Source organism: Ranitomeya variabilis, chromosome 4 (assembly GCF_051348905.1).
Source record: "Ranitomeya variabilis isolate aRanVar5 chromosome 4, aRanVar5.hap1, whole genome shotgun sequence".
Taxonomy (NCBI): Eukaryota; Metazoa; Chordata; class Amphibia; order Anura; family Dendrobatidae; genus Ranitomeya; species Ranitomeya variabilis.
The window spans coordinates 382827956-382855554 of NC_135235.1; the positions used below are offsets into that span (position 1 = coordinate 382827956).

At 39.9% G+C, this 27599-nt stretch overlaps 1 protein-coding gene across 2 annotated transcripts; it reads right to left on the reverse strand.

The window, feature by feature from the left end:
• On the reverse strand, positions 1 to 27599 carry LOC143768942 (membrane-spanning 4-domains subfamily A member 8-like). Of its 2 annotated transcripts, none has more exons than XM_077257547.1 (7): positions 27502 to 27599; positions 26082 to 26224; positions 18489 to 18608; positions 17088 to 17144; positions 13485 to 13634; positions 10501 to 10623; positions 1 to 793 (listed from the first exon to the last, which is right to left on the reverse strand). In XM_077257547.1, exons 1-7 carry the CDS (start codon positions 27515 to 27517, stop codon positions 755 to 757), a joined length of 648 nt encoding a protein of 215 aa, XP_077113662.1. In that variant the 5' UTR covers positions 27518 to 27599; the 3' UTR covers positions 1 to 754. The 2 variants fall into 2 exon arrangements, with proteins under 2 accessions (XP_077113662.1, XP_077113663.1); XM_077257548.1 differs by lacking the exon at positions 27502 to 27599 and adding an exon at positions 26335 to 26369.

The window sequence follows — 27599 nt, forward strand, 5'->3', positions numbered from 1 at the left end:
CGAAATAAACCCCTTTCTTTATTTGTTGGCATTGACTTTCCATATTTTACAAATTGTATATTGCTCACTTGTTAATTATATACTATGAATGAGTTCACCCCATTACATCTTTCTTTTGTTATTTCATACTTAGCAAATCATTATTCAGATACTGGTCATACAAGAAAAGTGCGTCAAAAAACGTTTGCAGTACAATTCTTTATGTACACATAGCCTTACGATCCATTCACATGTCCAAGTTTTGCATATGTGTTTTATTTATTTCTTTTTGCAGATAGAAAATGAACCTATTATAGTCTATGGTGTCATTCACATGTCCTTTTTTGCGCACCAATGGTTCGCAAAAATAAAGAAGTAAAAGACATGTCTGAGTCTGGTCAGATTCAAGGACAAGATTGACGTATATCAATGAATGAGTCTGTGATGCAATGGACTGCACACGGATGCCATCCATATTGCATCCATGTACTGTTAGAAAACATGGACATGCAAATCCAGTCTCAGGCTGGTTTCATATGTCTGAATTTCATATTCCGTGTACGGATTACAATTTCGCGATGGGCCATGGCTTTCCTGACCTCTGCTCAAAAGCTCATAGGCATATTTAAAGGAGATCCGCGGCCGATGTGGAAATTGCATTTCGAACACTGATGGTTATACTCGGACTTGTAAATTTGGTCTTTGATCCAGTCTAAATTAAGTAATTCTAATCATTTCAGCTGCTGCATGTTGCATGAAGATGGATTCTGAATGATCAGAAGCTGGTAGGGTTTGGGTTCTGTACTATCATGACCTGTAAACATATACAAAAATTAAAAAAAATGATTAATTATTATAGTAATCTGTATTATTAAATCAACTTCTGAATCTACAAATATACTAATGTTAAATAATTTCCATTAAAGAAGATCTGTCACTAGGTCAAAAGTGGAAAGTTGTTGAGCTTATTTCTTCCTGCTGCTCCCCGAATTATTCAAATTTTTTTTAAATCTCTCTTTTAATTTAGTGCTACTTGTTATACTCTTTAACAAGGGATCATGGTTCACAGGGTAATAATGCAGAGCAGCCTTAAGTCACACCTTTATGAGCCACGCCCCTTTGGAAAAAAAACGTACAAATTTGCATCAAATAAAGACTATCCCATATCAGAATCAGTGGATGGTGTGTGTACTGTTGAATCTAATATAGGTAACACTGGTTCTTGGTCTGATGCTGCTTGTGATCTGGTGATTTACGGCCAGACACATCGATAATCTGCATTTGAACTTCCAATATGTGAAATATAGCCGCAGCTTAAAGGGAACCTGTCACCCCCAAAATGGAAGATGAGCTAAGCCCACCGGCATCAGGGGCTTATCTATAGCATTCTGTAATGCTGTAGATAAGCCCCCAAGGTATCCTGAAAGATGAGAAAAAGAGGTTAAATTATACTCACCCAGAGGCGGTCCCGCTGTGGTCCGGTCCGATTGGCGTCGCGGTCCGGTCCAGGGCCTCCCATCTTCATAAGATGACGTCCTCTTCTTGTCTTCATGCTGCGGCTCCGGCGTACTTTGTCTGCCCAGTTGAGGGCAGAGCAAAGTACTGCAGTGCGCAGGTGCCGGGAAAGGTCAGAGAGGCCCGGCGCCTGCGCACTGCAGTAGTTTGCTCTGCCCTTAACAGGGCAGACAAAGTACGCCTGTGCCAGAGCTGAGGCGTGAAGACAAGAAGAGGACGTCATCCTATGAAGATGGAAGGCCCAGGACCGGACCGCGACGCCCATCGGATCGGACCGCCTGCCCAGGTGAGTATAATCTAACCTCTTTTTCTCATCTTTCAGGTTACATCGGGGGCTTATCTACAGCATTACAGAATGCTGTAGATAAGCCCCTGATGCCGGTGGGCTTAGCTCATCTTCCATTTTGGGGGTGACAGGTTCCCTTTAATATGCTTGTGTTTGGTGAGACATATTTATAACACTTGTGGTCTAGTGACTTACACAGACCATGTGCATTGATAATTGATTTACAATTAGACACCTGATGAATGTAATGTGGTCATAACTTACATGCATATATTTGGTGCTGCATTTATATTCATGGCATATATAATTATGTGCCATGATATATATATATATATATATATATATATATATATATTTCAACAGTCATTATACTGTAATGGCCAGAAGTGCTGGCAACCTTGAAATTACAGAAAATGAAATTTTTCTCCCAGAAAATGACTGCAACTACATAGGTTTTGTTAGACATATGTTTATTTCATTTGTGTGCATTGGAACAGCATGAAAAAAGGAAAATTAAACATAATTTCACACAACCCCCCAAAATGTGGACACCTTTCCAAAATTGTGGGTAAATAACTTTGTTTCACACATGTGTTGCTTGTTCAAACTCACCCGTAGCAAATAACAGGTGTGGGCAATATGAAAATCACACAACTGAAACCAAATAAAAAGGGAGAAGTATTTTTGTGTCTGTGTGTGCCACACTAAGCATGGAGAATAGAAAGAGGTGAAGAGAACTGTCTCAGGACTTGAGAACCAAAATTGTTCAAAAATATCAATAATCTCAGGGTTACAATTGCATCTCCAGAGATTGTGATGTTCCTTTGTCCATGGTTCACAACCTAACTAAGAAATGTACAGCCCATAGCACTGTAGATAATCTCCCTGGACGTGGATGGCAGAGATGAATTGATGAAAGGTTGCAACACAGGAAAGCCTGAATGGTGGATAAACACCCCCAATCAAGTTTAAAAGAAATTCAAGCTGTCCTGCAGGCTCAGGTTGCATCAGTTTTGGCACAAACTATCCATCGACATTTAAATGAAATGAAACACTATGCAGGAAACCGAGAAGGACCGCACTGTTCACACATAAAGGCATAAAAAGCTACACTGCAATTTGCTAAAGTTTACAAGAGTAAGCCAAATCCTTCTGAAAAAGCTTTTGAGAAGAAAGAAAGAGCTTTTTGGTAAAGCACAGCATTCTATTGTTTACCAAAAATTGAATGAGGCCTACAAAAAAAGAACACCATACCTACAGTGAAAAATGGTGGAGGTTTAAAGATGTTTTGGGGTTGTTTTGCTGCCTGTGGTATCGGGTGCCTTCACTGTGTACAAGGCATCATGAAATCTGAAGATTACCTATGGATTTTGGGTTGCAATGTAGTGTCCAGCGGCAGAAAATTGGGTTTGCATCTTAGGTCATGACCATAACATAATTCTAGAAGCACCCAAAAATAGATGAAAACTAAGTGCTGGAGAGTTCTGAAGTAGTCAGCAATGAGTCTGTATCTAAATCCCATTGAACACCTGTGGAGAGCTATTAAAATTGCTGTTGGGATAAGGCACCCTTCAAATCTGAGAGACCTGGAGCAGATTGCAGAAGAGTGGTCAAAAATTCCAGTTGAGCACTGTAAGAAACATTTTGATGGAAATAGGAAGCAATTGATTGATGTTATTTATTCCAAAGGGTGTGCAACCAAATATTAAGTTGAGGGTGCCAACAATTTTGTCCGGCCCATTTTGGGGTTTTGTGTGAAATGATGCCCAATTTGCATTTTGTTCTCCAGTTTTTTGTGTAGATCCAATACACACAAAGGAAATAATCAGGTGTATAACAAAACTTGTGCAATTGCAGTAATTTTTGGTGAGAAATACTACATTTTTTTAAAACAATTTCAAGGGTGCTAACACTTTTGGCCATGACTGTATGTACATGGTTACAAATTCAATGCAGTTTTTTTAATATAATGTGAATGGCTACCTTCACTTATTTAAATAAACTCATTTGCACCTTATTACGGGAGTCAATTTTCAACCATATAAATGTCAGCATAATTACATCTTCATATTTCAAACTAATTGAATAACAATAATCTTTATTTTTATATAGCGCTAACATATTCCGCAGTGCTTTACAGACATTAATTCAATGTTTTCATCCAGTGTTCACTCATAGGCATACAAGTTGATGTGCATTGTTACTGTATATAGACACTGGATCCATAAAGTGTGATGCTATTTTATATACATACTAGCTGTACTACCCGGCTTCGCCCGGGTTAATGACTGCTGTTAGCAAAATAGAATGTGTTAACAAAAATTTATTCTGCACACAAAAACCACAAAACAAATAGATAGAAATGTAATTATTAAAAGGCAAAAACTAAGCAAATAGAAGCATTTCACAACATATATTAGCTTTGTTATACTGAGAATGTCTTTGTTGCCTATATTAACCAATCAGAGCTCAGGTTAATTAACTGTAGCAAAATAGAAGCTGAGCTGTGATTGGTTGCTATTGGCAGCCTGATAAATCCCCAGCCAACAGGAAGCCCTCCCCCCTGGCAGTATATATTAGCTCACACATACACATAATAGACAGGTCATGTGACTGACAGCTGCCGTATTTCCTATATGGTACATTTGTTGCTCTTGTAGTTTGCTTATTAATCAGATTTTTATTTTTGAAGGACAATACCAGACTTGTGTGTGTTTTAGGGCGAGTTTTATGTGTCAAGTTGTGTGTGTTGAGTTGCGTGTGGCGACATGCATGTAGCGACTTTTGTGAGATGAGTTTTGTGTGGCGACATGCGTGTAGCAACATTTTGTGTGTTGAGTTGCATGTGACAGGTTAGTGTAGCAAGTTGTGTGCAGCAAGATTTGTGCATGGCGAGTTTTGCGCGTGGCGAGTTTTATGTGTGGTGCATTTTGAGTATGTGCAAGTTTTGTGTGAGGCAACTTTTGCATGTGGTGCAACTTTTGTACATGTGGCAATTTTTCTGTGTGTGCAAGTTTTGCATGAGGTGAGTTTTCCATGAGGTGAGTTTTGCACGTGTGGCGAGTTTTGCGTGAGCCTAGTTTTGCATATGGCGAGTTTTGCATGTAGCGAGTTTTGAGTGGTGACTTTTGTGTTTCGACTTTTATGTGGCGAGGTTGGTGTGTGTGTGTGGTGAAATGTGTGCTGAGGGTGGTATATGTGTTCAAGCACGTGGTAGTGTGTGGCGCATTTTGTGTTTGTGTTCATATCCCCGTGTGTGGTGAGTATCCCATGTCGGGGCCCCACCTTAGCAACTGTACGGTATATACTCTTTGTCGCCATCGCTCTCATTCTTTAAGTCCTCATTGTTCACATCTGGCAGCTGTCAATTTTCCTCCAACACTTTTCCCTTCACTTTTTCCCCATTATGTAGATAGGAGCAAAATTGTTTGGTGAATTGGAACGCGCGGGGTTAAAATTTCACCTCACAACATAGCCTATGACGCTCTCGGGGTCCAGACGTGTGACTGTGCAAAATTTTGTGGCTGTAGCTGCGACGGTACAGATGCCAATCCCGGACATACACACATACATACATACACACATTCAGCTTTATATATTAGATATACCTGTATGTAATCTCCTGTATATAGTATATACCTGTGTGTCATCTCACCTATATATAGTATATATCTGTGTGTCATCTCCTGTATATAGTATATACCTGTATGTCATCTCCTCCTATACATAGCATATACCTGTGTCATCTCCTCCTGTATATACTATATACCTGTAGGTAATCTGCTCCTGTATATAGTATATACCTGTGTGTCATCTCCTCCTGTATATAGTATATACCTGTATGTCATCTCCTCCTGTATGTAGTATGTACCTGTATGTCATCTCCTCCTCTATATAGTATATACCTGTGTGTCATCTCTCCTGTATATAGTATATATCTGTGTGTCATCTCCTCCTGTATATAGTATATACCTGTGTGTCATCTCCCCTGTAAATAGTATATACCTGTGTGTCATCTCCTGTATATAGTATATAGCTGTATGCCATCTCCTCCTGTATTAGCCCTCGTTCACACGTTATTTGGTCAGTATTTTTACCTCAGTATTTGTAAGCTAAAATGGCAGCCTGATAAATCCCCAGCCAACAGTAAGCCCACCCCCTGGCAGTATATATTAGCTCACACATACACATAATAGACTGGTCATGTGACTGACAGCTGCCGGATTCCTATATGGTACATTTGTTGCTCTTGTAGTTTGTCTGCTTATTAATCAGATTTTTATTTTTGAAGGATACCAGACTTGTGTGTGTTTTAGGGCGAGTTTCGTGTGTCAAGTTGTGTGTGTTGAGTTGCGTGTGGCGACATGCATGTAGGGACTTTTGTGAGATGAGTTTTGTGTGGCGACATGCGTGTAGCAACTTTTTGTGTGTCGAGTTGCATGTGACAGGTTAGTGTAGCAAGTTGTGTGCAGCAAGTTTTGCGCATGGCGAGTTTTGCGCGTGGCGAGTTTTATGTGTGGTGCCTTTTGAGTATGTGCAAGTTTTGTGTGAGGCAACTTTTGCATGTGTTGCAACTTTTGTGCATGTGGCAATTTTTCTGCGTGTGGCAATTTTTCTGCGTGTGCAAGTTTTGCGTGTGGCGAGTTTTGCACGTGTGGCGAGTTTTGCATGTGGAGAGTTTTGCGCGTGGCGAGTTTTGAGCGGCGACTTTTGTGTTTCTACTTTTATGTGGCGAGGTTGGTGTATGTGTGGTGAAATGTGCACTGAGGGTGGTATATGTGTTCGAGCACGTGGTAGTGTGTGGCGCATTTTGTGTGTGTGTTCATATCCCCGTGGTGGTGTGATTATCCCATGTTGGGGCCCCACCTTAGCAACTGTACAGTATATACTCTTTGGTGCCATCGCTGTCATTCTTTAAGTCCCCCTTGTTCACATCTGGCAGCTGTTAATTTGCCTCCAACACTTTTCCTTTCATTTTTTCCCCATTATGTAGATAGGGGCAAAATTGTTTGGTGACTTGGAAAGCGCGGGGTTAAAATTTCACCTCACAATATAGCTTTGACGCTCTCAGGGTCCAGACGTGTGACTGTGCAAAATTTTGTGCCTGTAGCTGCGACGCCTCCAACACTTTTCCTTTCACTTTTTCCCCATTATGTAGATAGGGGCAAAATTGTTTGGTGAATTGGAAAGCGCGGGGTTAAAATTTCACCTCACAACATAGCCTATGACGCTCTCGGGGTCCAGACGTGTGACTGTGCAAAATTTTGTGGCTGTAGCTGCTACGGTTCAGATGCCAATCCCGGACATACATACATACATACATACATACACACACACACACATTCAGCTTTATATATTAGATGTTTTCTCTTGCACTTATACTATTGATATACAATCATATGTACTGGCCCTGGATATATGTATAGATGCCCAACATATGTACGTTACACTAATTAGTCTTGTTCATACATACAGGTGTTTATAATTGAGTATTATTAAGACCAACACATATGTATTCATGTGGCCTCCATAACCACTGTTGCCTGTGATCATATATTAAACTACAAGTCATTATTTTAATGAATATATAATATAATTCTTTTTTTTATATAGCCTTGTGGACTCTCAGTTCTTTTTATTTTTGTTGGATATATATTTGAGTCACTATGCTTGTGTGCAACTATGTTATGTAATCAATATGAGCATCTGGAATTATATAGAAATTAAAAATTCAATGCACTACTATTAGCAGTAGTGGTATTAGTAGTGAAATATTAAATATACCTTTGCTACGACCTTAGAGTTTGAGGGTAAATAGCAGCCAGATGCTGAGAATTAAATGCCCTTGAATGATTGTCCATCACCAAATGTGACCACCTCTGTAAAAGCAGAAGTTTGGGCAGTTTGCTGGTCTGGAGCAGTTACACATGTGTTGAAATAATGCCAAAGAAAGGAAAACATCAGAAATAACTAATCATCAACAATCATGCTTAAACATAAGCGGATTATTAAGAGGGCAATCTGGGCTACTGCCTGGGCCCTAGGCAAGATTGCCCTCATTATAATATTTTTGCACCATCATTGGTGGCGCTTATCGCCGTCAGGGAGGGTTCCTGTTGCTCTGCTGCCAGCAATAGAGAGACGGAGCGTAGCTGCAGCCTGTCGCCTTCTCTATGACTCAGCCGGAGCGATCAGCTGCATCATTTACCATGTATGCAACGGCAAGAAGTAGAAGGAAACAGAGCTGTAAGGGATCGCCAGAGAGGAGAGGATATTTATTCCTTTTTTCCTTCTTCTTTCTTTAAAGTGAATGAATTGGGGTGGGGGATGGGTGAAATCACAGTATGATATAATGCAATTGGATGTGGATAGCGGAAAGAACAATATGTTATAATGAATTGGGATGGGTGAGATCACACTATTATAATGAATTGGGATGGGGGATGGATGAGAGCACACTATATTATAATGAATTGGGATAGCATCCCCTCTTGTTATGTATAGCCCTGTCCCTTATTACATAGTATCCTGCTAAGGCCCTGGCTACCCTTAATCTGCCCCTGAATTTATACCATTACGAGTCTAGGACTTATAACTCGGACTACTAGCTATAAAGGGGACATGAGCACAAGTACCCAGGTTCATATGTGGATTAGGAGTTACATAGTTATTACATAGTTACATAGTTATTAAGCTTGAAGGAGGACTTTAAGTCCATCTAGTTCAACCCATAGCCTAACCTAACATGCCCTAACATGTTGATCCAGGGGAAGGCAAAAAAAACCCATGTGGTAAGAGTAAGCTCCACCATGGGGAAAAAAATTCCTTTCCGACCCCACATACGGCAATCAGACTAGTTCCCTGGATCAACGCCTTATCAAGGAATCTAGTGTATATACCCTGTAACATTATACTTTTCCAGAAAGGCATCCAGTCCCCTCTTAAATTTAAGTAATGAATCACTCATTACAACATCATACGGCAGAGAGTTCCATAGTTTCACTGCTCTTACAGTAAAGAATCTGCGTCTGTTATTATGCTTAAACCTTTTTTCCTCCAGACGTAGAGGATGTCCCCTTGTCCCTGTCACCGGTCTATGATTAAAAAGATCATCAGAAAGGTCTTTGTACTGTCCCCTCATATATTTATACATTAACATAAGATCACCCCTTAGCCTTCGTTTTCCAAACTAAATAGCCCCCAAGTGTAATAACCTATCTTGGTATTGCAGACCCCCCAGTCCTCTAATAACCTTGGTCGCTCTTCTCTGCACCCGCTCTAGTTCAGCTATGTCTTTCTTATACACTGGAGACCAGAACTGTGCACAGTATTCTAAGTGTGGTCAAACTAGTGACTTGTATAGAGGTAAAATTATGTTCTCCTCATGAGCATCTATGCCTCTTTTAATGCATCCCATTATTTTATTTGCCTTTGTAGCAGCTGCCTGACATTGGCCACTGAATATGAGTTTGTCATCCACCCATACACCCAGGTCCTTTTCATTGACAGTTTTACCCAGAGTTTTAGAATTAAGCACATAGTTATACATCTTAATACTTCTACCCAATTGCATGACCTTACATTTATCCCCATTAAAGCTCATTTGCCATTTATCAGCCCAAGCTTCTAGTTTACATAAATCATCCTGTAATATAAAATTGTCCTCCTCTGTATTGATTACCCTGCAGAGTTTAGTGTCATCTGCAAATATTGAAATTCTACTCTGAATGCCCCCTACAAGGTCATTAATAAATATGTTAAAAAGAAGAGGGCCCAATACTGACCCCTGTGGTACCCCACTACTAACCGCGACCCAGTCCGAGTGTGCTCCATTAATAACCACCCTTTGTTTCCTATCCCTGAGCCAGCTCTCAACCCACTTGCACATATTTTCCCCTATCCCCATTATTCTCATTTTATGTATCAACCTTTTGTGTGGCACCGTATCAAAAGCTTTTGAAAAGTCCATATACACTACATCCACTGGGCTCCCTTGGTCCAGTCCGGAACTTACCGCTTCATAGAAGCTGATCAAATTAGTCTCACATGAACGGTCCCTAGTAAACCCGTGCTGATACTGGGTCATGAGGTTATTCCTCTTCAGATACTCCAGTATAGCATCCCTTAGAATGCCCTCCAGGATTTTACCCACAGTAGAGGTTAAGCTTACTGGCCTATAATTTCCGAGTTCAGTTTTTGTCCCCTTTTTAAATATTGGCACCACATTTGCTATACGCCAGTCCTGTGGTACAGACCCTGTTATTATGGACTCTTTAAAGATTAAAAATAACGGTCTATCAATGACTGTACTTAGTTCCTGCAGTACTCGGGGGTGTATCCAATAGTGCCCAATAGTCTCTGGTATTCCTCTCTGCTTGCTTATTGGAGACTTACATACAGACCTACACATTAATATGGACCAGCACTGTAGGGGAAAGAGGGTAGGACAATAAGGATGCTTCCAGGAACACGGCACTAGAATGCTATAGAGGGCAATCAAGAGAGAAAGAAGGATATTACTTTATGAAGCACTTTGTCTTTTATTACTTTTCCTTTAAATGGTTTGTGTCTTATATATTGATGGCATTCATGATAAAAATCTATTTATTTTTATACATAATGCCAGGATGGTGTACATACTGCAGTACATAATAATCATTAGCAAGACAGCAAGGTACTGAATAAGTATGACTAAACATGGCTACAGAGAGGTACCATACCTGGGGTACAGTCGGAGTCTTCTGTTTTAGTGAGCGAATACTAAATGCCACGGCTGAGGCAGACATGCTGAACTGCAGGAATGTGATCAACACTAGGTGGATAAGAGTGATCAAGCGGATAATCTAAAATAAAATAATAAATACATGACTATTCCACAAAAGTAACATGCTCAGACTAGGTTATCACTTGTATTGGAGCTTCAGCGCAAGTTTTACTGGAAAAAAAGCAGTATGCTACAAAAAAGGAACATTAGTAATGCCAGCAATATTGAAGACATTAGACATGGCCTCTGATACTGCTCATTGGTCTGATTAAAGGAAACCGATACCAGGGAAACTTCTTGAATGTGTCATAAATATTATATTCCAAATTCATCTGAGAGAGAGAGAAAAAGATGCCTATCATTTAATATCACATCATGTCTCTCACTCTGTAAGTTTCCATCTGCCTGGTTAGGGCACAAGAACATCATATATTATGACTACTGCAGAGAGCCGCTAGGCAGTGAAAAGGTTAAACTTTGCAAATGGCTTTTATATACCTAGGACACTGATGGCAGATGATGTGTCTCATGGTTCTGCTGTTCCTTACACTACGGCTGGCCATAAAAATTAGATTGTTGTTGGCCGAACACTGCTTCGGCCTACAGCCATCTCACCCAACGTTCCCATACATATGAGCTCTCGTTTAGGCAAGCGATCCTGTGTTCTCTATGAGAGAGTCACCGACTGACACGTTAGCTTGCGGCTTCTCTCCAAGAGGACAATGCAATCAGCAGTTCAAAATTGGACAAGCATGATCGACCTCTCCCCTGATCATCTGTCGGCTGGCCATGGTAAACAATGCGAAGTGAACTGAGCAATATGTAATAGATCGCTCAGTGCTCTTAGGCGGCCATTGTTCTTGGAGGTACAGATCTTACACACAAAAAGATGATTACACAGAAAGATCCGCAGAGAGCAATGATCTTTTGTGCTGCACAAAAGATCATTTCACCCGATGAATGAGCATTTTGCTCTTTCATTAAGTGATCGGAAGCCGGTTTACAGAGAAACATTATTGTGGAATGAACTTGCCCACAATAATCGTTCAGTGTAAATGCAATTTAATTCTGTTGACTACATTAGACGATGCTTTGGTTCAGACAGCAATCTTACAAAACAGGAAGTCACATCCACAAAATGCAGATCTGATGGTCAATGTGCGGTTTGGTCTGTAAATTGGACCAGGAAAGTGCATGTTAGGATTTTTTTTATACAGATCTGTGTGGAAACTCAGCCATGGACATTTGCACACTAATGGTCTGTGTGCTCTCTGAGTGTAGCACATAGACAGCACAGAGCAGAAAATACAGTTGCCTGAATGTGCCCTAAAGTCGACTAAACCTGCTAATTTTGCAAAACTGACTGATCAATAATACGGGGGTCTCAAAAATGTGGCCCAAAAGCCTCATGTGGCCCCTAAGCATGCCATCTGTAGCCTTTGGGGCACTGGAGCTTCTGAGACAGGAAGAAGGCTAAAGGAGGAGCGCCCACTGCCCATTAATGACAATGTGTTGGAGCGTAGTGTGCTGCAGCTGAGGCATCTGTTTTCTGCGCTGCTGGACTGCTTGTCATAGTTGAATATGGAAAGGAGGGGTTTTTTTTCATCCCTTCCTGAAATCTGCCATATATATACGATGCAGCAGAAGATGACTCACTGCAATCCGCCATACAGTGCAATGATGGCGGCTCTAGCTCACAAGCAGAATCAGTACCATCATCAGCAGGTGTCAGCTGTATATCTTAGCTGACAACCTGCTGCAATGGCCAAGGTAGGTATAAGCACTAATTGCGTCCATTTAATTAGATCCATCTGTCATTCAGTGGCAAGAGCACGGTTACAGCCACGGCTCACTATGCACAAAGTTGTGATTGGAACCGTGCCGACACCACCCCTATGACTGAAAGTTGGGCTGCTGGGGAAATAAAAGGTCTCTTTTCAATGCAAGTATATGAGATCTGGCCTTGTTCTGGCTCTCATACACCTACAATGACAACATGTGACGTGACTGTTATCCCTGACTTCCGATCATTCAGAAGTTGTGATTGGAACCGTGCCGACACCACCCCTATGACTGAAAGAGTGGGGCTGCTGGGGAAATAAAAGGTCTCTTTTCAATGCACGTATATGAGATCTGGCCTTGTTCTGGCTCTCATACACTTACAATGACAACATGTGACTGTTATCCCTGACTTCTGATCATTCAGAAGTTGCGGTCACAGAATGGCAAGCAAAGCGACGCCAATGAAAGGTGAAGACAGAGGTAGGTAAGTATAATTTTATCGTATGTGACTTTAAATAAGTAGCACCACTCCAGAGCTGAAAAGAAATGCTGGATTGGTGCTGTAAGTGGGTCTATGTGCTCTCAAATGCCAGGGCTGAATTTCAGTCCAAGTCTGGCCCTGGGAAACGTAAGGCCAGATGTGGCAATTGCTATGGCTGTACTTTTTTGGGGGTCAAACACCTTTTACCCCACAGAATTAAAAAATTGCATAATTGGCAATTTGAAAACATCAGTTTTTCACAATGGCAATTGGCCACTGTGGTTCTCAACCGTGACGCGAATGCCACACATGGCCTCATCCTAATTGCATTTTATCACTGATACATGAATGGTAGTTCTATATTATGTGTAGCTTCTGACATGATGCTAAACATGCATCACTAAGACAGCAATTCATTTTTAAAACATCTATCTTATCTGTGAAATATTGTAGATCAATAATGTAGAACATTATAGATCACACTGGTAGAACGATTGACCTGGCTTCTGAGTCACTCCACTATGCTTCACAGTTCTACCTCACCTCTTACTATAAAGTATTCTAATTTACGACAGTTACTGGTTTCCACTTTATAACTATGGACTGTCTTTCCAAAGTTCATTCCGCATAAATGAGACAGGAAACTATAATAATATTGAGGAAAATGTAACACTTACCAGGATGGTACCTTGAAATAAAGAGCATGGATTTGTGAAACATGGTCCATATCTATAATAATATGGACGAGCTAGATCAACAATGACCAGTGAAACTTCACACAATGCGATTAGACTGCTGATCACATTTGTGCCTAAAGTCCCTTTAACCTAAAATGATAAGAAAGAAAAAATAATCTCAGATCTGCTTATTCAATCCAGATGATGTACTTGATCTACTAATGCAGTCTAATAAAATGTCTGGAATCATGCATCCAGGCTGCAATTCATACTGCCAATATTTTGGGAAGCATGAATCACCTGACCACAGTTTTGTAGTCTGAGCAATAAATATAGTCCAATAAATATCATGGAGCCGACATCTGTGATTGAAACCACTCTCTTCAGTGAGAACTAGTAATGCACCTTAGTTCGCACATCAGTGCTGAAAACTGTCCTGCCTAATGTACTATTGTGCATGCCCTAGTGGCCGTAGTGAAAGCAAATACAATATTTCGTTTTTGTGACATGGAAAATGGAACTAAAAAAGACTTTTTAAATATTGATTCTCTCATTCTTTTAACCAGGACCTCCGAAGATTGGTACGGACTTCCGGGAAAGTCGATGTTCGGTATTTAGAACTGGACAGGTACAATCGCTGAATTCATAACTTTGGGTTTGCCCATCTGTACAGAAGACTAAGGGTATGTGCACACGATCGGTAAACGCGGGTTGGGTGCTTCGTACTTGTGCAGCGTCCAACCTGCAGCGTCCAGATGTTACAGCATAGTGGATGGGATTTCAAGAAATCCCATGCCCACTATGCGTCCAGAGATGTCCGTGGCTTACCCACGGAGATGGACATGCGGCGCATCTTTCCAGAAGGCAGCATGTCTATTTATCTTGCGGTGATGCGAGTCGCTAAATTGTAAAATCTTGTTAATTGAATGATAGAATTAAGAATTTGCTGCGTTTTTGTCTACTTTTTATTCACACAGTTTGGTCAGAAAAACCAATGAATTTCCTAGTACCAACAATGTGAGTGAGATTCCTAAAATCTCTTGCACATTGTTTTTTTTTCCCTTGCAGATCTTCATATCTGCAACATGTCAAGAATTTCAGCACTTTTGCGGCGTTCTTCACCTATTCTAATGAATGGAGGAAAAAACGCATCAAAATCGCATTAAAAAAAGTACCAAAAATGCATAAACATTTTGCAAAAATGCGCTTCTCCTGCCAACACTTCCGTATCTGCAGCAGAAATGTCTGCAGCAAATGCTTCATGTGGGCACATGCTCTTGGGCTATGTTCATGTGCAGCGTTTTTTCAGTGTTTCTTTTTCTGCAGCTAATATCGGCTCTCTTGGTAGTAAAACTATGTTCAAAATTCATGTTTTTGGGGGTTTTTCATGGTGTTTTTGGGTGCGGATTATATGTGTTTTGCCTGCAGTAAATGTTGCATTTTTTGCACTTTCTCATTGCTTTCTGTGGGTAAAAAAATGCTGAGGAAATGCTAAAAGAACTGACATGCCGCAGATTTAAAAAACTCTGAAGTTTTCAAATTAATTCCGGAAAAAAACAAGTGTGGCACTATTAAAAGCCAACTTTTAATTTGCAAAACAAAACGCAGCAAAAAGTGCTGCAAAAAATGTTTCATGCGAACACAGCCTTAATGCTCTTTTTTGTACACTTCTGCATGGCTGGCAGAATACTTTTTTCGGCCGGTTTCACACGTCCTGGTATCGGAGATATCAGTGTCCGTGTGTCTGTTTGTGTACTACATGTGAGTCGCCCGCCAGGGCCGTGGGGTACTCGGTACCAGGTCCGGTGTTTCTCCTGTGCTTCGCTCTTGTACATGCTCACTGCAATATATTCAGCTTTCGGTATGTCTCTTTCCAGGAGCTGCAGCACTGTGGCTACACAGCTCCGCACACCCTCTTCTGCCTCAGACTGATCCAGTCTGTTTCCTGGCAAGAACTGACTGACTTTCCCTACAGACTACCATATATATGGGGAGTCACCTAGTAAATAGGATCAAAAGCTCTCCCTTGTGGCCTGGAGTGTGAATGTGTTGCATGCTTGTGTTTACCTGGTGACAGTTATCCCTTCTTGCCTCCAAATGTAACATCACTCTCCCCGTGAGGAAAGCAATGCTACTGTGATGACCAGGACCCTGGGGCGCCACACATGCAGCACATGTGTGGCAACCGTGTGCCGCCCGTGTGCCGCACCAGTGCCACACAGACGGCCGCCAGGGAAGTAGCGCTACTGTAAGCGCTGTTCTCCTGCGTGTGGTGCTGAACGCGGCTGTCATCCATTCTCCCCTGCTCGGCCGGCAAATGAATGAATGAGAAGCAGCGGGCACAAGCTCAGTAACTAGCGCTGACGTCACTAAGTCTGTGCTCGCTGCCGGCATGAACTCCTGTGACCTCAGGACTGTGGGAGAATGCAAGTGATGAGGTCACGGCAGTTCAAGCTCTGTCACAGTGACCTCATCATTTGCATTCTTCCACGGTCCTGAGGTCACAGGAGTTCATGCCGGCGAGTGAGCACAGACTCAGTGACGTCACCGTTAGTTACTGAGCCTGCGCCTGCTGCATATCATTCATTCCCCAGTAGTTTACAGCCGGGCCAGTAACATTAGCACCGCTCCCGGTTGTAAAATGTCTATCCCCTAGATATGGATTATGCCGTGGGACTGACTGAATGCCGGACAGGTATGGGTATATTGTTGGTTTATGGAGATCGAGGGCGTCGCTTGGATTACCAGTATAATAAAGATGGCAAACTGTGTGGTGTAAGATTTCATTAAAAGAGTTTATTCTTACTGTGTGGTGTGTTTAATTAACCCTTTACCAACTATAGGATTAGTAATGGAGAGGTGTCTTATTGACACCTCTCCATTACTAAGCCGGGCTTAATGTCACCTTACAATAGGAGGGTGACATTAACCCCTCATTACCCCATTTGCCACTGCTACAGGACAAGTGGGAAGAACCAGGCAAAGCTCCAGAATTGGCGCATCTAATAGATGATCTTTTCTGGGCAGCAGGGGGCTGCTGTTTTTAGGCTGGGGGGCCCAAGTCCATGGCCCCTTACCAGCCTGAGAATAGCAGCCCGCACCTGTGAGTCTTGCCGGGTTGGTTTAACAACATGGGGGGACCCCACAGCGAGTTTTTCATTCATTCATTGTCTTCTGCTCGCGCTGCTCACTGGCAGAGCAGGGGAGAATGGATGAAAGCGGTGTTCAGCACCACACACAGGGGAACAGCGCTTACAGTAGCGCTACTTCCCTGGCAGCCATCTGTGCACACGGAGGATAGTATGCATTGTTCTCCGTGTGCACATGTGTGGCACGTTTTGCGGCCCGTGTGTCCAGGTAAAAATGGACATGCCCGTGTGTTTTGCACATGGACACACGGTCCATGAAAACACGCTGATATGTGCATAGACTTATTTATTTGAATAGGTCCACTTGTGTCAGTGTCTCTGGTTCATGAGAAAACTGTCACTACACTTACCGGAGACACTGACGTGTGAAACTGGTCTTATTTGGTTATTATTACTGTGGCTCCGAAATTTCTGCCTATCTGTTTGCTCATTTGATGAAAAAAAGAACACTCACCAGACTGCGAGATATTTTTTCTGCTGCTGCGACCGTCACTGATCCCGAAATAATGTACTGCAATTAACAAAATATAAGATAAAGTTTTCCTTCGTGATGCCATAATCATTGGCAGTCAGTTTATAAATCATAGAAAAAATAGTATATAGCAATAACAAATTGGGCCATTGAGAAAACATAATTAGCACAAGCTAGGAGGTTAGCACATTAAATGTGTAAATGCTGTTATAACAAAAGGAACCCCTATGCAAAGGTATAGCAAACCCACTGTAAAGTGCTCTAATATGACATGAGATCATATTGGAGGGGTTCCCACATTGGGATCCCTTGTTCTCTGCTCTCCAAATAATTATCCACTAAAGGTTGACAGTAGAGTTTCTTGTAACACAGGCCTATTCATTGAGATGCCCCCGGAAGAAGCGGAAGCGAAACGTGCGTCGGGGTGAGGAGGGACACTGATCTCCCACTGGGTCTGTGGAGCATTTCACAAATCGGGTAATAACGAAGGATCTTCATCTTTTCATATTATTTGATTTTCACTGTATTGGCTAGATCTGCTTTGAACTTATGTAATGTCACTTGACAACAATATAGTTTGCACTTTGCATCCCTGCCTTGCTCATTGTTTGTATACTTATGAATAGATGGAATACTGTTAGGCAGTATATGAAGGTTCTCTATGCTCCACAATAGCTTTATATCACCATTATGGTGTATTATTTAACCAGTTTCAGAGTCCTTCCTAGTTGGGGCACTCAGATATATTTTAAAGAAGTGTTTATTTATATTTTAAAGAATACTTTAATAATAAAAAATTGTTTGTGTTTTAAAAAATATTGGATCTCTTCTCGCGGCTTCTTGTTGAGAGTTAGTCCACATTTGGGTCATCTATTCATTGAGTAGTTGCTTTTCTGTGCACAGTAGTGACTGATACTGCTTAGAGAGACACTGTACATGAGTCTCAGTGCTGAACCAGCTTTGTGAACACTTCATTCTCAGGATCATGAGGTACTTAGCAGTCAGACACCCACCAAAGACAAGGAGATGGTGTATGCTAGCAAAAATTAGCCAGAAGCAGACCATGTGCCAAAATCATTTAGGACATAACCAGAGCAATTACATAACTGATGTCTAATATATTGGCAGTACAACATTAGTTTAATTGATTGGAAGACCAAATGAAATAGTCTAGGGCATCGTTTACTGGCCACCTGCACTAAATAACCCCTGATAAGTAACTTGTTTGGTGATCGGCGGTTGCGTAAAACCCAATTTTCTTCAGATGAATTTCAGAAATAATATAAAATACATTACATTTATATATAAAAAAAATTATATTAACAATTAATGCTTAAAATAAGAAGCCATAAATATCATGACAGAGGTGGGGTCTTCACTTACCCAGGCTCCCCCCCAGTAAACAATGAAGCTGTAAGCTGTTATTGAAGTGTAGGCAGCAAACGTGTAGAGCAACACAGTACCCACTAAGATTTGTACGAGGCCCAAAGAGATCTGAACAGCCTGCAATGGGAGGAAAGAAGAGTTTGGCATTATATATTCGCATACAAGTTCATTAACGTTGTTTTAGTTTTTTTATAACAATGGTCATAGGTGTATACAACAGTGAAAAGCACATCTAAAGTTTGCCTTGCTGGAAAAAGGCTAATGGAGGGTTTATGCAGCACAGTCTGGCCCTTTGAGCAATCACCTATAGGTATGTACAAAGTTCTAAGAGAAAAAAAAGAATATTCTGTGCTCATAGAATGTCAACTGGCAGCATATCACCTATATAAGTGGGGTGAAGTGCTCCAGATAATGATTTTTAAACTGACTTAAAAATCATTGCGCCTGCTCGTCCTTTGTGTGTTTGCCGCTACACGTTTTTAGGTATAGCAAAGTATAGCTGGGTCCTATTTGTCCTCAATTCATTTGAGACCAAGGCACACAGAGGTGTGTCTTTAGTATAGTGTCCCACCTAAAAGAAGAGTCTTGTGATTGGCAGATGGGCATACACACACGTTGATCAAAATTAACAATTCTCCATCCTTATTGATTACAGAGTGTACATTGTAGATTCAGACTGAAGGCAGCAAAGCCATGAAGAATAAAGCTTTGCGGTAAATAGTAAACTCCTGAATTGCTTTTCTTTTGTTCAGTTTGCATCCAAAAAATCTGAATAAAAAGTGATCAACATGTGTTATGTGCCTCAAATTGATACTAGTAAAAATGCAAACTTATCCTGCAAAAAACAAGCCATTATTCATTTATGTGATTGGAAAAATAAAAGAAAGTTATATCTCTAAGTATATGGTGATTAAATAACTATTTTTTTAAATTGTTTTTAGTGTGAAAAAGTAGCAAAACAACAACAAAACAAAAAATGACATCACTGTAATTAAACTGATCCACAGAATAAAGTTGTCTGATCACAAATAACATCCAGTGAACATCGAAATACAAATAAATAAAAATAATTCTTGAACTGCCATTTTTTCTTCATTCTGGCTCCCAAAAATCACAATAAGGCTCAGTTCACATCTATCATGTGCTCTACCATGAGGACCTGTCAGCTTTTCCACCTAAATCCTCAAAAATCATGACTCTCTCTGTGGTATCCTATTTAGACAGGCACAAAACCTTGGTTTACCTGGGGTTTGTACATGCCTAAACAGTAGTTTCTGAACACATATGAAACAACATGCTAGTGGAAAAAAAATTATTTTCCATTTTTATCGACTTCAGATTAGTGATGATCAAATGTGCTCAGATAAGGTCTTGTCCGAGCATGCTCGTGTGCCAACCAAGTGTCTTTGGCATGCTCGAAAAATCTGTTCGAGTCTTTGCGGCTGCATGTCTCATGGCTGTCAAGCAAACAGGCAATCTCTGCATGGGTAGAGGCTGTCGAACAGATGTGAGACATGCAGCCACAGGGACTCTAATGTATTTTTCGAGCACACCAAAGACACTTGGTTAGCACACGAACATGCTCGGATACAACTTATCTGAGTATGTTCTCTCATCACTACCTCTGATATAAATATTCTGTGAAATACCTATGAGTTAAAAATGCTCAGTATACCCCTACATAAATTCGTTAAGGGGTCCAGTTTCCAAAATGCTGTCACTTGTGAGGATTTTTTGTTGGTCTGGCACCTTAGGAACTTTGCAAATGTGCCATGGTGTCCGTAATATACTCCAGCAAAATTTGCACTCCAAAAATCAAACAGTACCCGAACAGTTGCTATTGACCACATATGGGGTAGCACTGCATTTGGGAGAAATTTAAATCTAAATAATGTTGTCCATTCTTTCCAAATAAAGCCGTTGCCAAAATGGAAAATTGGAAGCTAAAGAAACATTTTAGTATTTGCAACATGGCAGACAAATGTGCACTCTGAAAATTAAACAGCGGTCCTTCCCTTCCGTGCCCTGCCATGTGTTCAAACAGTCTTCCACTTTGCGCTAATTCTTATGAAGCACTTGAAGGGTTAACAAATTTCCTGACATTTTAAATACCTATAGGATGCAGTTTTTAGCATAACATTTTGGGTTTTTTTTACAATAGATAGGCACTTCAAAGTCCCTTCATAACTGAATAAGTCCCTAGAAAAATAGGTGTTACGAATTCTCGTGAAAAAACAAAAGCCTTCTAACATCCTAACAAAAAAGTATGTTTGAGAAATAGACATAAACTAGATGTACAGTAAATGTTAATTTTTTTGCGTGGTAAAGCTATCTGGTTAAAGGGTGTAAACATTCATAGTTTGAAAATTGCTAATCTTTCAACATTATCATCAAATTTGAAATGTTTTCTTAAATGAACTCAAAACGTATCACACTAAATTTTCTACTAACATAAAGTAAAATGTGTCATAATAAAGAGTTTAAGATATGCTGGGATATATAAAAGCATTCCATGCAGAGTCTTTACTATATAAAGTGCCCCATCAGATTTGAAAAATTTTGCTTGGTCACCATAGACCAAAATGTGCTCCATTACTAAGGTTTTAATTACCTTGTGAAAGGGAGGTAGGAAATATAAATAGGGAAACTGACTATGAAATAGGTATTAAAGGTCAATCACTAACTGCAGCATTTAAGCTGTGCAATCCTGCCTGTTCGGGCACCCATTGACTCTTTGAGGACGTCATCGCAGGATGCCAGTGGGTTGCCATAGAACCCAGGCCCTGATAAAGGCCCCTGTCACTGCTATGTTGGTATTCCTGGAAAGCCCAGCAACAGTCTGAGATTAGTAGGAGACAGTGATTTGTTCTTCTTGCTACAATATTATCATGTTCCAGTATATAAAATAAGTAATCAAGTTTGAGATTGCAGGTTCAAATCCCCTATCAAAATTATAGTATAAAATGAGGTCTAAGGGGTAGCGTTTCTCCTTATGGAGAGTGACATACCAGCTGGCTTGTCAAGGTAAGGAGGCTTATTCGCCATGCAATGCTCCTCTGGGAATTTAAATATTCAAATTGCCTCTTCTGAGAAAAAGAGGACTTAACTCTATAGCGCCACCTGTTGGAAGTAGCGATCCTACAAGTCACAATCAACCCTCTAACGAGTCGTGCAATATGACTTGGGATAAAAGCTGTTATGATCTGGTGGCCAAAGAGCAGCATGAGACGTACTCTGGAGAAGGTGGTACCTGTACTGACCGCAGACCCTGAACTTAAAACCGCAACTAGAAGTAGCCGTGGAATGTACCTATCACTCCCTAGACATCTCGACACAGCCGGAGGACTAATTACCCCTAGAGATAGAAAAGGGAAAACTATCTTGCCTCAGAGAAAATTCCCAAAGGATAGCCAGCCCCCCACAAATATTGACTGTGAGAGGAGAGGGAAAAAACATACACAGACTGAAATCAGAATTTAGCAAAGGAGGCCACTTCTAGCTAAATAGGAAGGATAGGACAGAGTACTATGCGGTCAGTATTAAAACACTAGAAAATATCCACCACAAAAAATACAAAAATCTCCACAGCTAACTAAAGATATGGAGGGTATATCTGCATCTCCAGAGATACCAGCTTGGCTAAACAAATCCTTATTCAGACCAAGCTGGACAAGACAAAAACATGGAAAAGAACTGAACAATAAGGCCACAGCATGTGGACAGCAAAAATCAAGGCCAGAACTTATCTTTGTTGAAAGGAACAGCAAAGCAGGAGAGAGCAGGCAAGGATGTGAATCCTCCAGGAAAAATGGACAACTGGCACTGACTAAAGGGTCAAGCAAGGCTAAATAGCCCAGTCAGGATTGCAAAAACTTGACACACCTGATGAATGCTGCGATCCAGAGACAGCAGCACTACCACTTATAACCACCGGAGGGAGCCCAAGAGCAGAATTCACAACAAAAAGCCAAATCAGTATCTCAATTCGCAGACACGGTGTTTCGGGCTGTTGGCCCTCGTCAGTGCGAAGCATGAGAACTGATTTGGCTAATTCCAACAGGTGGCGCTATAGAGTTTAAGTCCTCTTTTTCTCAGAAGAGGCAATTTGAAAAGTATAAAGTGAAACATTTTTTCACTTTATAGAGAACCTGACATCTGATACATGCTCTCTGGTGGCTTCTCCCTTACCGCTGACCTGGAGTGACAGGTTGCTGCCTATACGCCAGAAACCCAAATGTCTGACTAGTCTATAGTTTGTCTCAGTCCCCAGCAGCTGAAACGCAGAGTCAAATATGGCTGGGATACTTCAAATAGTGGCTGATACATGCATATTTTTTCATCTACGCAGTCATATTAGTATTTCTCTTTTTTATATTAAATGGAAAAAAAGGGGGCAATTCTAATTTTTCTATTTTTTGCGTGTTTTTTTTTTCTTTACTTAAGGCTGTGGTGACCATGATGAGTTTTTGTTGAGTTTTTGACGCTGCATATTTTTGCTTGGTCAAAAACACAGCATCTTACAGTTTCAACAAAGTGGATGGGATTTATGAAGTTCTCATGAACTCTGTGGTTTTTTTATGCAGCACAAACCGACCTGCGGTTCATGTTTCAAATTCACAATATGTCAATTTGTTGTGGAAACGCACCAAAAGCGCATGTAATGCGAACTTGACTGTATCTATAAAGTTTGGTCAAAACCAAATACCAGGAAGTATCAAAAACAAATCGGCTTTATTTAAAGCCCGACAAACTAACTAGAGACAAAAGCCGCATTGTCAAAGATGGGATAAAAACACAATGAGACAAACGGAAGAGACCTAATTTACATAACAGGTGCAAAAATGCAGCAGAAATTCTGCAACATCAAAAAACTCAAAGTTTATTGTGGGAACGCAGCCTTCGAGGACTTAACCCCTTCACAATCTTTGACGTATATTTACATCAAAGGTCATGTCCTAGCCTCTGATGTGGGCTCTGACACCACTGATTTAATCAGCCATCAAGTGCCTTTAACAGCCATAGGTAGAGCGGTGCTCCTCACTGACAACAGGACTTAACACGTGCAGGCCGGAAGCGTGTCACAAATTCCGCCTATCGATGCCTCTGTCATGTGATTGCAGTGCACCGATGGGTTGTCATGACAACCAGGGGTCTACAAAAGATCCCTATGTCTATCATTGTGAATATCCTGTGAACACCAACTCGTGGCCAGCGTTCATAGGAGGTCGTCATTTTTCCTATACATAGCACAGCTTAAGTCCTCATATGTGTTGCACAAGTGATCAAATAATCACAGCTTCAAGTGTCCTAAGGGGACTATTGAGGTCAGTAAAAATTGTGAAAAAAAAGTTTACAAAAATATGAAAACAATTAAAAAAAACACAAGTTCAAATCCACCCACATTTTGCCACATTGAAAATAAAACAACAACAAAAAACCCCCCACATATTTGGTATCGTTACATTCAGAAATATCCGATCTACCAAAATATAAAAGCAATTAATCTGATCAGTAAGTGACGTAACGAGACAATTAATAAAAAAGCCAGAATTATGTTTCTTTGTCTGTTGCAATAAACTACAATAACAGGTGATCAAATCATCATATTTACCCCAAAATAGTATACGCAAAAATGTCAGCATGGCGCACAAAAATAAGCCATCACCCAACCCCAGGTCCTGAATATTGGAGATGCTATGAGTCTTGGAAAATGATGCCATAAGCAAAACCTTTCTTCTTAGAAAGTTTGGAATTTTTTGTAACTACTGAAATTAAAAAAACTATATGCATTTGGTATCTATGTACTCATATTGACCTGAAGAATCCTATTATTAGGTCAGTTTTACCATATAGTGAACATCGTAAATAAAAAAAATCCAATTTCACCGCAGTTGGAATATTTATAGTAAAAATCATGGTCTCCTATGAACGCCAACCACAGGCTAGTCTTCATAACAGCATTATCATGACAGGAATAGAGTTCCACAGCAAAACCCTCTTTTGATATAGCAAGCAACTCATTGGCACCCGGCGATCACGTCACAACTGACCAGCCCCAAATATTAGGCAGGGTGCCACACAAGCAATGTGACCAAGATTAACTCTCAGAAAAAGCCAATACAGAAATGGTGTGCACGCCCAATAAGTAACATGATATGGACAGATAGGGAGGATGTGCATGGGGTCCTTTGCCATGGTCGTCTATTTACCGGATTATTAAGGTTTCATTTACTGGCTTTAGGTGATATTTGATATATGTTGGATATTAAATGTATTATATTTTGACATTATCATCCAATATCATCTTATAAATGCCTGGCATTTTCCATATCTAATTTTCCTGTACAATTAATTTTTTATGTTAGTGGTTTATGGATCCAGTTAAAATCATCCTTGTGTGACTAGTAATAGATTTCCTATGCTTTTAGATGTTTTTATCCTTACATGGGGGTTTGTATGTATACTGTATATATATATATATATATATATATATATATATAGTATATCTAATAAAGTCTATACTATTTCACTCATTATTTCTGCACATTATTTTTGCTTTTCCTTACTGTTGACAACAGAACTGAGAAATTAAGCAAATCTGTATCTTCTTTAACTCAATAATGGCCAGGCACCATCTTACAGGTGCTGGTCTGGTCCCCAATCCGCAGACAACGCTGGGGACCCCGGGAAGTAGATAGAAGCAGTTTATCACCACTTCTTCTCTTTTGCTAAATACATAGAGCTCAGTGAGCGCTATGTAGGAAACAGAGGCAGTGGCACCGCTGATGCCGCTATAGGACCTGGAAATCACATGAGCATTGAGTCTCTGCCTCGCATTGCAGAGCTGCTAGGTACTGGTAGACCCATCAATCCTATAAGTGTGTGCCCCAATTACACTGAAATGAGCATAAAAGAGAAAAACTGTTCCCAGCGAATTTTTAAGTTCTGTTAATGAACAAATTATGTAAAACATAAATATATATGTATAACAGTATAAAACCTCTGCAGAAATTAATAAAAAAAATAAGCAAAATCAAAGGGAAAAAGTCGCCATTACATAAAAAATCAGTTTTTTCCAGTAAAAAACACATCTTAATATATAGCAAAAAACAAAAAAACTACACATTAATAGGTAACCACAAAACCATAATAATCTGAAAAGTTAATTCAACTGTTTACTTGGTGTGAAATATAAATAGCAATAAATAAAAACAAACAAAATAGTAAATTAAAATTGTTACTTTTCTATATGTGCATGGCAAATATATATATATATATATATATATATATATATATATATATATATTTATTTATTACAAAAAAATGTACATGTACTTCGAAACAGTGCAAAAAAATTTATATGATTTTGTCCCTGAAAAAGCAAATGCTCATACAGCCATGTCAATGAAAGAATAAAAAAGTATAGGAGATGAGGCATACCCCCACCAAAAAATTGGTGACTAATGTTTTTTTTCAGATTTTAGTCAGTAAAGGGTTAAAATAGATATATAGAATGTATATATAATGTCCATAAGTGTATATATGTTTATATAAGAGTGGTAGATATTAAATTGCAATCAGTAAACTTACCCCAAGAGCTTTTGGCTGTCCTTTGAAGAAGGTTTGATGAAATGGTGGTGCTTGTATATGTTCCATCGGGAGGCTTACAGTATTTTCCTGTGAGCCTTGACTAAAGACTTGATTTGTTGCAGGGAAAGCCATAACTGTGGTTCCTGAAAATATAATGAACAGCCTGAACAGAAGAACCTAACTGTATGTATGGGAAGGTAGCACAAAAAAGATTTAGTCATCAGTGTAGATATCAGAAAAACGTTGAGCATACCTTGTATGGGTCACTGAGAAATACCTAGAAGATCTGCGTCCTAACAGTTTTCAGTGAGTATTTAACTCTAAAACTCCACCCTCCGCCGTTAATTAATTTTCCTATTTTGTGACGTGAACATATTCCACCTTCAAGATAAGACTTTGTTCATTGCTCAAGAGATCCATTACTAATCTGTATCAGTTAACACTCAAACCATTACTATCAGGTATTTTACTGCTTCCTAATGGAAACATAAGTACAATTCTACTTTATGTTTTCTAAACAAGACTGTTTATAGAAGTAGCTTATTATTAACTAGAAATATATAGTTGTCTTATAGTATGGGAGATGCTCTGCATAGAGTTGATGGCTAAACATATTTTTAATAATAGCATACAAAACAATAAGAATTGAAAAATATTTAGAACATAATTGATATAGCTTGTGTTAATTTCTCTAGTTGCACTATTTCAATATATTTTTAAACAAACGTTTTGCAAACTGTAGATGAATACAAAACATAATCAAAATAATTCAAATTGCAAATTAAACTTGAAAGCATAATTTTCAAACTTTTTGCTGTTTGAAATAAACCAAATACTATAGAAAGCTGAACACTACTAATATAACAAGTGGTTTCTCCAAATTCGCCACGTCTAATTTCTACTGAAATATCGCCTACAAAGTTGATTTCTTAATTTTTATTTTACTCACTTATATAGCGCCATTAATTCCACAACACTTTACAGACATTATCGGTGCTGTCCCCATAGGTACTAAAAATCTACATTCCCTATCAGCATGTCTGTGGAGTTTGGGAAGAAATCCATGCAAACACAGGGAGAACATACAAACTCCTTGCAGATGTTGTCCTTGGTGGGATTTGAGCTTTCCAAAGATTTTACCTGATTATTCATTGGCAACAGCCTTCAGATCACTAATATTCTTGGGTATACGGCAACTGTATATATCACCAAAGATTTTTTATGGGGTTCAAATCTGACGACTGACAATAACTCCACAGTATTCCAAGAATTCTTGTGAAACCAAACCTTGGAGGACTTTGAGGTATACCTTAGGATCAGTATCCTATGGGAATCTCTAATGATGCTAAATCTTCAGTATCCACTCATAAGACTTAGTTTTCCTGTAGAGTTTTCTGATACTTGATTGAATTCATCTTACCTTTTACACGCTGCATGTTTCCAGTGCCAGAAGAAGCAAAAGAGCCCCAAACATCAACAAGCCACCGTCATGCTTCAATGTAGGCAGGGTGTTCTTTT

Coding starts and splice junctions, on each gene's coding strand:
- LOC143768942 (XM_077257547.1), bottom strand. Junction 18,609..26,081: donor GACAGCCAAAAGCTCTTGGG/GTAAGTTTACTG, acceptor CTCCCATTGCAG/GCTGTTCAGATCTCTTTGGG. Junction 10,624..13,484: donor TATTTCAAGGTACCATCCTG/GTAAGTGTTACA, acceptor ATTTTATTTTAG/ATTATCCGCTTGATCACTCT.